General features: G+C 51.7%; 1 protein-coding gene across 3 annotated transcripts in view; it reads right to left on the reverse strand.

Annotated features, from left to right (window-relative positions):
* Nucleotides 1–1,388: 1,388 nt before the first annotated feature.
* ccdc102a (coiled-coil domain containing 102A) overlaps nt 1,389–11,632 on the reverse strand; it is a 69,340-nt gene continuing 59,096 nt past the window's right edge. For all 3 annotated transcript variants that reach the window (XM_036544609.1, XM_036544610.1, XM_036544611.1), the window contains 3 exons: nt 11,120–11,290; nt 10,129–10,232; nt 1,389–2,234 (listed from right to left, as the gene is read on the reverse strand). In XM_036544609.1, coding sequence (XP_036400502.1) covers nt 2,105–2,234; nt 10,129–10,232; nt 11,120–11,290 — 405 coding nt within the window. In that variant the 3' untranslated portion in view covers nt 1,389–2,104. The remainder of the gene's footprint in view (nt 2,235–10,128; nt 10,233–11,119; nt 11,291–11,632) is intronic.

An 11,632-nucleotide genomic window follows, 5' to 3' on the forward strand; every position in this document is an offset into this window, starting at 1 on the left:
CCATTCTTACCTGTATGGTGTTCGCTCTGTCACAGGTGAGGGTGCCCACCTGTTACACTCCTGTGTTCAGACATCGACCACACTGCAGACTGGGCTGTTAATTACTGCTAGTGATATTTAAATTGATAGTCTGCAGCAGTATTCATTTACAAAACTGCTTTTCGCAAATACTCCCTTAAATAGTATTTGCGAAAAGCAGCACAAGCATTTTCTACAAAAACATGCAGTAATCTGCAGCCTCTAACATCTCTATGAATAAATCCCCCCCCCTTTAGAGAGAGTAGGATGAGTCACGGTGCAGTGCATGCTGGGTAAAGCCCTGACCAGGGGTCACAGAGCCTCAGGTTAGAGTGTAATGAGCTGTGAGAGAGGTGTTTAACACTGAGAAACTGCTACTGCACCGCAGTACTTCAGACCGGACATCTGGGCACCCGCTGACAGAGAGCGTGCACACAACCCAATCACCAGGACACCAGAGAGAAGCACAACAGGCGCAGCATCCTCCATAAATAACACTGGCATTTATTCAATACTAAAGATATCAAAATGGAATGACTTTGAATGTAACAGCATCACCTAAATCTATACTTATCTACTCTCCATGCTTCTCAAGGTCGAAATGTCGTCACTTTGGGGGGTGGTTTCCATGGTAACGCCTCTCTCTCTAGCAGTGACCCTCTTCTTCCCACACACCAGATTCACACGGCCACACAGACACACGCAGACACCTCACACACACGTGTGCACCCATAGATGCACATGCACTCACACACGCACACTCACACACACAAACTTGCATGCACACACACAGGAATACATTCACATGCAGACAAACATACAAATGCACACAGACGAAAACACACAAATGAGCACACACACACACACACACACACACACACACACACACGCGCGCACGCACGCACTCACTCACGCTGTCACGCACACAAACACTTTCTGAATTTAGCAGATGAGCCAATTCGCTAACAGGTGAGAGCTCTCACAGAGCACAAGCAGGAAGAGGAAGAGGAAGATGAGGAAGAGGCTGTGAACACACACACAGGGGCGGGACACTGGACAGGACAGACACACTGCCTTGTAATACACAACATTTATAGAGCTAGATACAAAAACATTGCAGTACACTTCAATATTAAACAACAGATAAATAATTTCCTTTACAGTGACCATTACAAATGGTTTGGTCCCCTCACAGGTTCTTTGAAATACAGGCTGAGGGAGTGGCTGGAGGCCATCTTATTGCTTACAGAATGAACAGCTTCCTCCCGGGTTTGGTGTTGACTCCCACAGCGGATCCAAGGACAACGGCAGGATATGATCTGACTGGAGGAGTGGGGGGGAGGGAGGGGGAGCAATATACGGGGGGGGGGGGGGTGCAGGAGGGGTGTGAGGAGTCCAGAATGATGGCGAACAACTGCCCCCCCAGCTGGTAAATGACAGTTCAGAGCACCTCAGTGGTCTTCAATTCAACTCGCTTCTTGAAACTCCCCCACCAACCAGCGAAGCTCACCACTGTTATCCCACCCTGCCCTCGACGCACACACACAAACACAGGTAACTCCAGAGAGCCCGATCCCCCACTGATCACAACACACCGGGAAATACACAGAGAGAGAAACATTTCTTTGTACACACTTTACGTGGAGGTCGCAGACCGACGCGTGATGCTTTCACGACGTTTCTGACACGAGCTACATTAACAGGTTCCTACTACGTTGCAACGACATTGTGAGAACGTTATGAGTCTTTTTGGGGTAGGGGTGTCAGGGCAGGGTCCCCCCTGCAGTTCGCAGACGCCCCTCCCTTGCACCTGGTCTTCAGCCAGGTGAGGGTGCAGGGAGGGGCGGGACTTCGGGGAGGAGTGTCCCGGGTTTTTGTTTCGTGGCGTTGGCGGTTTGCATTGCTGAGTCCGCAGGTGCAGGTGAGCATCACGCTCCTCTGCTGGAGACAGGAGGGAAAGGAACGGGCCTGCCCAGTGAGCAGAATGTAGTGTTTCATACTGTTTCAGTCTGTCCGATTCAGTCTATAGTATGCTTGTCTGTCTGTCTGTCTGTCTGTGTGTGTCCGTCCGTCCGGTTACGCAGCCTCAGGCGATCTGGATCTGCAGCTCCTCCTCCTCCTCGTCCAGGTCGCTTGCTGGCCCGTCCGGGTTGTCCGGGCTGAACCGGGACGACCTCATCTTCCCAAACAGGCCCGGGTTCTGCTGCCTGCGGAGCCTGGAGGAGAGAGAGTAGACGGTGAGACCCGGAAACCAGGCCGGCAGGAGGCAGGAGCGTGGTTCTGAGCTCTCCGACCAGCCTTCAAACCCAACAGAACAGGCTAAGCTACAGACTCAACCAGTTCAGAAACACAGCACAAAAGCAGTCATTATGTGTCATAGCAAAACAACCTCGATACAAATGCCAAACATGAGCAAGATAGCATGGGAAAGAAGGTAAAAATGTCTGTAACACTATATCAAAGGAGCACTGTTAACAAAATGCACACATACAGAATACCCTAAAAATCCAACTTCATATTTGGGTTTTGGGGGAAATTTTCAAAATAATTGGAATGAAGTCAAAAAACACCCAAACCATTCCAGAGCAGCATCTTAGGTGTCACATGACCACTTGTCTGATTTCTGATTGGGCAGTAGTGTGGCTGCGCTGAACAGACGAAGGTGGCCGTGCATCGGCGTGAAAATAAACGCCATGCTGAGGTCTCCCAGATCGGCCTTCCGCACCCGCTCACATGAGCAGCGCTTCCTCTGTTTCCAGGCAACCGGCAACTGGCCAGCGGTTCCCCGCAATCCCGCCGCCGTCGTTTTGCTGGTGTCGCTGGTCGATGGTGGGAGAGGAGCTGTTCTTTTCAGAGGCTCGTGTTCGATAAAACTCCACGGCGGGAACAGGGACGCTCGATAACGCCCTGGGACTCGGGCGAAACCGATCTGTAGAGATCCCTTCCTCTACCCCGCGGAAAATCCGAAATTACTCCTCACAACCCGGGCTCAGGGGCCGACCCCTCCAGTTTTTTAAACTGATAATTCCTCCATGTACCTGCAGAAGAGAGACCTGCCGCGCTACAGGCTGCCAACTGTAGCACAGCAGCCTAAAAAAAAACCCAACGGAAGTGTGGAGGTAATTCCGCTCAAACACTTTCCCCTCCTCAGTCAACAGCACCGTGTCTGTCTGCTTCCAAGGTGAAAATAAGCTAATCTCCCTGAAGTACCTCCAAACCCCATCTGCCCTCTAAACGGGAAAAAAAAAAAAAAAAAAAATCACAGCTCTGCAAACTTTGCCAGCCAATGAGCAAAACAAGGATTAGTTACTGTCGCGAAGGTAAAAAGAACCATGCATCCGAACTCAATGTTCCACCTGCCTGCAAGTGGCTGGAATTACATGCAGGCAGTGAAAACAACAGCCTCAGGTCCTGGTATCCGAGGCTGGAGACTGTTTAGAAACGGAGGAAGCCTGCGTGTTCGTTCGGGTTATCGAGGGGAATCAAATCACAGCCACAATGGCCCTGTTCTTTGCTTTTGTTCAGTGAGGTAAATAAAAGCAAGGCGAAAACAGCGACTGCTCTGTGACCCCACACCTGCTGGGCCTATCAGGTGGATCAGACCGCAGGTGAATCACCCGTTTACCTGTCTGAATGGTGAAGCTGCCTCCTGCCATCTATCTACCAACCAACCGTGGACAAAAAGCCATGATTAAAGCACATACCAGTGCTATTCCTCAGCAACATAAGTTTAATGACTAGAACAGGACATTTAACCCAGCTCGACTCAACTTGCCTATTGCCTGGAGCACATCTAACACAGTGTCAAACCTGGCATGGGACACACAAATAACTCAAACGGACCTTCGTTTATAACTGATCTAAATGAACACACTGTGTTCTGTATTCTGGAGAACAACAGTCAGTACAAACCTAGAAAAAGGAACAGGCCGTGTGAGCTGTGCTCCCTCTCTGAAGGCCATCTGAGGACAGAACATCTGGAGGTGATGCTGGCACTTGGCATCTTAATTTATTCTAAGCTATCAAACACCCCGATACTGTGAGCACAGCAGACAAAAAAGTGCCCCAAAACAGGAAAAAAAAAAAAAGTGTGGCTCGTATTTGCGCTTAAAAAGCGTACAAACACCCCCCCCCTCCACTGTGCTGGAGAGCGCTCTCTGAATCTGCCATGCAAAAACAAACCGCCTCCAGCATCAACAGGCCGCGTTTCCTTCCCCTGTTCCGCCACGCAGTGCGGTCTGCTCGGCGCCTGATGCCCTCTGACAGCCCTGGCTTCCCCGACTCAAAGCCAGGCGCATACAGGCACGCTTCCTGGAAATGAATTTCAAACGCTGCCGGGAAGCGTTCAGCCGGTTCAAATGCTGCGCCGAGACGCCTCCAGACAGCGTTCAAACCTATAAACAGCTCAAACGGGGAAAAAAAAACAAGACCCCCCAAAATGTGTGTGTAAAACACATCACAACTGCAGCCCAGAGAGGATAACGTTGGAGGCTTTCGCTTTAGTGCTGCAGGTTAGCTCATAAAGTGCTCTTGACCTCCAAATCGGACACACACACACACACACGCGCACGCGCACACACACACACACAGCAGACTATCAGTGTCAGATGTGGCAGCGCCGGAAGCTCCCGCAGAGCGGCATTGGGCCATCTCGCTCGTCGGGGACGTTAATGAGCAGGTCCGCTTTCCTGTGGGGCTGACAGGAACCGGATCAGGACGTGCGCCGGAACATTCTGACGGGATCCCAGAGCTTTTAATGGCGCTAAATTACACATAATGGTGTTTTGACCGCCACCACCCACTCGCAGTAAAAGCTTTTAGAGTGAGCCCGGACACTTAGCCGGGTCACATTAGGGCGAGTGGTCATAAATCTGCGGAGAAGGGGCCGGATGGTGGACCAAAGATCCCCTCTGACTGGCTCATCCGCCAGGTCAAATCTAACTCCGCCGTTACCGCCGTTCATCTTTCTGCCAATCCTCCTCGCACACCGCAGAAACGACAGAAACCCAGAACATTGCCCGTCTAAGCTTTGTGAACGGTGCGTTGAATCGACCCGCCGCGGGTAATAACGTTTTTTCAGAAATCAAAGCTGTTTACGGAACGCGTGTGTTTACTGCATGCATAGGAGGGAGAGCTGAATGGGCACTCTTTAAATTTTTAGGAAGCTTTTCTTGGGAGGGATGAACCCAACCTCATTTAAAACCTTTCTCTCCCACTCTCTCCCTCTCTCCTTGTCTGTCTGTCTGTCTGTCTCTCCCACTCCGTCTTCCTCTCCCTCCATCCCTCAATCAGTGACAGGGAGAGATGTTGGGTTATATCTGCACAACACAAAGACGGATACATTTAAGAGACTCTCTCTCATCAGAAAGCCATGCAAATTGGCTGAAATGGCCTGTTGGCTGAGAGTCTCTGTCCTCTCCTCCAGAGAACCGTTCCGCACACAGGCTCGTTCGAGGGCCTCAGAGCTCGGACATAAACACTCAAACGGCCGCTCTGCCCCCCCCGTTCCTCATATCACACAGCCGTAAGATCCTGGCAGGAGCGTCTTCATACGGCCCTCCAAAGAGCTGAGGCAGAGGTATGCAAATCAGCCAGCAGCCCAGAGACGACATCAGCAACAGCAGCCGCTTCACATACCTCCGCTCCCACCAACATGACGCACTACATCTCTCTCACTTCCCTCTGGTTAGTACTTAATGTTGTTTGCACAGAAGAAATGGCATCTGCTAGATTAGCGCTTACACACACACATGCGCGTGTGCGCACACATACACACAACAGACATGCTTGAGCACGCACACACACGCACACACACGGGTTGATGCAGACTCCTGACTGTGCTCCGGCAGCCACCACTGCTTGTACAGAACAAAATCGATGGGGAAAAACGCTTTTTTATTTTCACCTTTCTCAGAGCCCTGTGCAGGAACCCCTGGTGGGGGGCGTGGGGGGGGGCGGCGGTGGTAAACAGCGTGTCAATCACTCAGAATCTCGTTCACAGGAGCGCTCCACTCATTTCCACAGGCCAGCACAACAGCCACGCCCTCCTCAGAAACGCAGCATGTCAAACCAGGTGTGAGAGAGACCTAAATGACCATGTGGGTAACCACAGCCAAACATACACAGATACGCTGCCAATGAACCTGAATATACGGACACACTGCAGATAAACAGCCGTGTATGCATCAACACCACGTGGACCAATACGGCCATATACATCATCACAATGTGATTAAACCACAGCTCTGTGCGTTAACACACCATGGACAAATGAAGCAGCATACTTAACACACCGCGAATAAACAGAGAGGTATATACTAACACACCGCATATACACAGCCATGCACATTAACACAATGTGAACTAACCCGAACTGTGTATCAATGGTATATATGAGCACACTATGGACAGACACTGCCATACACATAACACACTGCATATCCACAGCCGTATACACTAACGCACTGGGGAGGGGAGTCAGACTGGCTTCCCTCTCACAGCTGAATACTGTATAGAGGTCAGGAATTTCCAGAGACAGGTGAACCTGTAAAACATAGGTAACAGGTGCAGTACTGTCTCTACACAGACAGTCTCCGTGACAGAGATGAAACGGCTTCAGGTGGCAAAACCTTCACTAGAATGAGGCTTGACAGGGAGGGGAAAAAGGCCTTTCTCTGACCCATACCTCCGAACGCAGACACGAGCATGCTCTACCCTGCCCGACACTCCGCTGACACGTGACGCTCTGACAACGCCGGTGTAAGATAACGGGAAGATCGATAGACTGTGTCACAATGGCCTGGTGAGAGTGGAACATGTTGACAGGGTGACGTGAATCGGCAGGCGGGGGGGGGGGCGGGGACGGAGGGGGGACCAGATGTATTCCCACAGGGGGTACTCATTCAGTGCGCCTCACGCTGGTGACAGCCATGACTCAGGAACTCGCACCGCCCTCTGCCAGCTCTGTGTGTGTGTGTGTGTGTGTGTGTGTGTGTGTGTGTGTGTGTGTGTGTGTGTGTGTGTGTGCGTGTGTGTGGTGCGGCAGTGTAACACAGTGGTAAGGCAACTGAATGGTTGCCAGTGAAACTTCCTGCTTGGACACTGTTGCTGTACCCTTGGGCAAGGTACTTAACCCAGACTTACCCCAGTAAATGTCCATTTATACAAGTGAATAACACATAAAAAATGTAACCACTACAAGTCACTATGGATAAGCTAATGTGTGTGTAATAATGGTAATGTAATATAATGTGTGTGTGTTATCAAGCTGGAGTGGTGAACTTCAGGAGATTCTGAGGGGAAGGATCGATATATATTCCAGAACTGTCCGATACCACACAGTCCTGGGGGGGTTAGTTCCCAGAAACCACCTGGGCAGGGGAGAATGGGTCTGAATTCCCTGATCACCTGCCTGTCATCGGCACACATTGATTCTGAAATCAACTTTACGATTATAGACTGGAGAGAGAGGCTGTAAAGAGGGCTGCTGTTACTATTCCCATGCTGAGGAGGGGAGTAAAGGCCCTGCTCAATAAAACACACACACACACACACACGCACACGCGCACACACGCACACACGCGCGCACACACACACACGCACGCGTGCACACACACATACAGGCCCGGCTGGTCTGGGAGCAAGCGAGGAGGGTGGGGTTAGTCCGGGAGCAGGTGACAGGGGCAGGGATAGTCTGGAAGCAGCACAGGTAGAGGGTGGGGCTGTATGTGATGCACTCTCTCCTTAGCCTATGCTCGCCCCTGCAGAGGAATTTTCACCTCAGCCAGGGGCCAACTTGACAGACATGTGACACCAGAAGGCCTCACTGATTACGCATTTCATCTACTAAGCAGAAACCCCTGAAAGAGGGTTATTCACACAGGTTTCAGTTTTACATTTCTTACACCAATATATTCTGTACGCACTGAACCTTTCAGCTCCCCCCACCCCAGGGTTCCACAGCCACACAGAAACACAGCTCTGTTCAATAACAGCTGTCTTAATACACACTGAGTGGCCAATCAGAGGCAGGGTTACAGTGAGGAGAGCACGCGGACGATCAGATACCGCGGCTGTACCCACCCATCCCCCGAGCGGGAGTCTGCTCCACCCCAGAGCACGTCTCCATACACCCTGGGACCCTCTTCTCTCCTCCCTCCTTACACCCCTTTCTCCAGCACCCATTTAATCAGCTCCACGCCGCGCCCGCTAACGGCTCCCTCTCTCTCATCTCATCCCCTCTGTATGTTTTAATAAATAAGCGCGCAGGCCGCGGTGGCCCGCCGGCTCCCGCCCCGTAATGAGTGCTGCTTCCCGCTCCTCTGTTCCCCCTCCCGGAGCGCCAGCCCCGGAACTGTCTGGGGCATTGTGGGAAGGCTCTCTCCTCCCGCCGGGTCTGCGTGGGCCAGCCGCACCTCTGAGCAGCCTGATCGGTGTCGTTAGCGAAGTCACGCAGCGGGAGCGTCCCCCCGCTCGGCGCCCGGCTCCACGCACGCAGGGCCGACGGGTTGAGCATCCGCAGCCAGCGCGGCAGCAGATGGAGGGGGTCCAATCAGGACAAGAGGCAGACACAACCGCCGTGGCGGGAAAGAGGATGCCGATGCGTCACAGCAACCCCAGCAACCTAACGCACCGTATGCTGGAGAGAGAGCGAGAGAGAGCATGTAGAGAGGACAGGAAGCAGACTGCGGGGTGGGGACACATTCCCACAGACACGAGAAATGGGAAAGACCCACGGGGGGGGGGACAGCATCAGTCATCCGGAGACAATCTGAGAACACAGCCACAAGGAAAGTGCCACAGGCCGACAAGCGTGTTCAATACAGGCCACTTAAGAGTTTACTGGATTATCCCGTTAAATAAAAAAAAAAAAATCCAGTGGCGTTTATAATGGATTGCTGTAATAGAGGCCATTGACTGTCTATAGACAGATTAATCCAATTCTTCTGTGGAAATCGTTGCTCTTCTGTGGGGGTGTTTATCTTTGTCTTCAGGACAAACTGGTGGAAAATTCCAGCGCTTTCCTTCACGAGGAAGCGCTGTATCTAGGATTCGGGAGCTGGATTCAGGTAAATACCTGAGTTTTACAGAAGGATTCAGGTTTGACGTAATCCTTAGAATAAGAACTGGACTGATGGCTACAGAAAGGACAGGAGTGTGATGGTTTTCGGGGCAAGGACAGGAAGGAATCATTCCTGGCATCGCAGGAAAGATGTAAGCAAAAATAAAAAGAAAAGACAATCTGTAAATGAGAGCAATGAATCGATTTCTCATTCAATTATTCATGCCTTTATAGGCACTTGCCCTCTCCTTTTATGACCGTTAAATCTGCCGTTTGAGTTTATAAAACGGGCAGGATTGGGGATTTGGTTTGGGACTGGGGGCTGGGCCAGTTCAGCTCAGCACAGCTCTGCTGCTGCTCCAGGCTGTGGCCAGCCACACACCGCATTGTTCTCCAGGGCAGCGGGGCTGAACGCTGGAGAGCTTCTCTCACAGCCTGAGGGCGGGACAAAGGTGCCCTGTTACCACAGCAACAGACAGCTCAGTGGCTGGCGAATGAGGGCTGCTCGCCAGCGATTGGCTGCCGGGGTCTGCTAGCAGAGTGATGCTGAGGAGGGCTGGGGTGAGCGCTCGCAGGCAGACCTCACACGCTTACAGTGTCAGAGGATGTGATGATGAGCACAAGGAACGTGTCAATATCTCTACAAAATAATGAGCGGTTCTCCGCGTGGCAGTTACAGCTGAACTCAGATGTCTTACTCAGCGCCTGGAAAGGCCAATAGGGCAGCACAGTGACATCAGCATGTGTGCATGTGTGCGTGTGTGCGTGTGTGTGTGTGTGTGTGTGTGTGTGTGTGTGTGAGAGATACCTACCTGTGTGACCTGATGTATGCATCATTCACAGTATTCACCTAGATTAGAGAGGAGCTACTGACTGCAGGTGTGTGTGTGTGTGTGTGTGTGTGTGTGTGTGTGCGCGCATGCGTGCAAGAGCAGCATTTCCTTTGACTTCACTGTATTCACCTGGGCTAGAGAAGAGTCTCTTAACTGCAGGTGGGCCTGTGTGTGTGTGTGTATGTGTCTGTGCATATATGCGTGCGCTGTATTTACCTGGACTGCAGGTGTTCCAGCTGAACCTGCAGATTCTCTGACTGCTCCACCTGCTCATCCAGAGACCTCTGCAGCTTCCTGGTCTGGTTGTGGGCCTCATCCAGCTGAGATGCACAGAGACAGAGGAACAGCTCAAAATGCAATCCACTCACACCATTGTGACCCATCCACACCACAATAACCCACTCACACCACTGTGACCCATCCCCACCACAATAACCCACTCACACCACTGTGACCCATCCACACCATAATAACCCACTCACACCACTGTGACCCATCCACACCACAATAACCAATTCACACCACTGTGACCCATCCACACCATAATAACCCACTCACACCACTGTGACCCATCCACACCATAATAACCAATTCACACCACTGTGACCCATCCACACCACAATAACCAATTCACACCACACTAAACCATCCACACCTCTAACAACAGAACCAACAGCCCAATCCACACCACAAAAATCCAACCACACCAGTCACACCAGAGGGGAACAACACAAACCAGTCCAAACCACAAACACCCATCCACACCATTAGAACCAAAAACTACCGGAGCCACAACGGTGCGGTCACCACACGGTCCAGGTCAACACCTCTGATAGGCCTTCAACGGGCCTGTGCGTGTGTGCGTGTGTGTGTGCGCGTGTGTGCGTGTGCGTGTGTGCGCGTGCATGCGTGTGTGTGTGTGCGTGCGTGCGCATGTGTGCGTGTATGTGTGCGCGTGTGTGTGTGCGTGCGTGTGTGCGTGCGTGTGTGCGTGCGTGCGTGCGCGTGCATGCGTGTGTGTGTGCGCGTGCATGTGTGCACGTGTGTGTGTGTGCATGTGTGCGTGCGTGTGTGCGCGTGTGTGTGTGTGTGCGTGCATGTGTGCGCGTGTGTGTGTGCGTGCGTGCATGTGTGCGTGTGTGTGTGCGCGTGCGTGTATGCGCGCGCGTGCGTGTGTGTGTGAGAGAGAGTATATGTCCTCGCCCACCTCATCCTCCGCCTGTCCCAGCTCCTTCTTCAGCTCCTCCACCCTCAGCCTGAGCTTCTTCACCTCCGACTCGTGCTGCTCCACCCTGCGGTTGGCGTGCGCCAGTTCCGCCATCTTCTCCTGGTACTGCTTCTTCACCTTAGTGTGAACGTGACGCAGGTCGGCCAGCTCCTGCAGGGGGTATCAGAGGATCAGACCTGCCTTCCACAAACCTCATTTAATCACACACCTTCAGAACCCTCACGCAGCGGAAGATTCTAGAACATTCAGACAAAGGCAGCAAACATCAGAAAAAAAAGAAATTAAAGGGAAAAACAAAAATCCACAACGATATCGATGCCCTGCTGACTTATGATTAATTCATGTTATGAGTTTAATTGTACAAATTCTGCAAATGATTTTTTTGCCCTATTTTAAATAAATAGGGTTTTGATGTAATATTCATGGTCTTTTTCCCCCCCTTGCAGCTCTCATGTGTACAGTCTTTAAACCTTCCAGAACCTTCAAAAGCAC

The sequence above is a fragment of the Megalops cyprinoides genome, chromosome 13 (genome assembly GCF_013368585.1).
Source record: "Megalops cyprinoides isolate fMegCyp1 chromosome 13, fMegCyp1.pri, whole genome shotgun sequence".
Classification (NCBI taxonomy): domain Eukaryota; kingdom Metazoa; phylum Chordata; class Actinopteri; order Elopiformes; family Megalopidae; genus Megalops; species Megalops cyprinoides.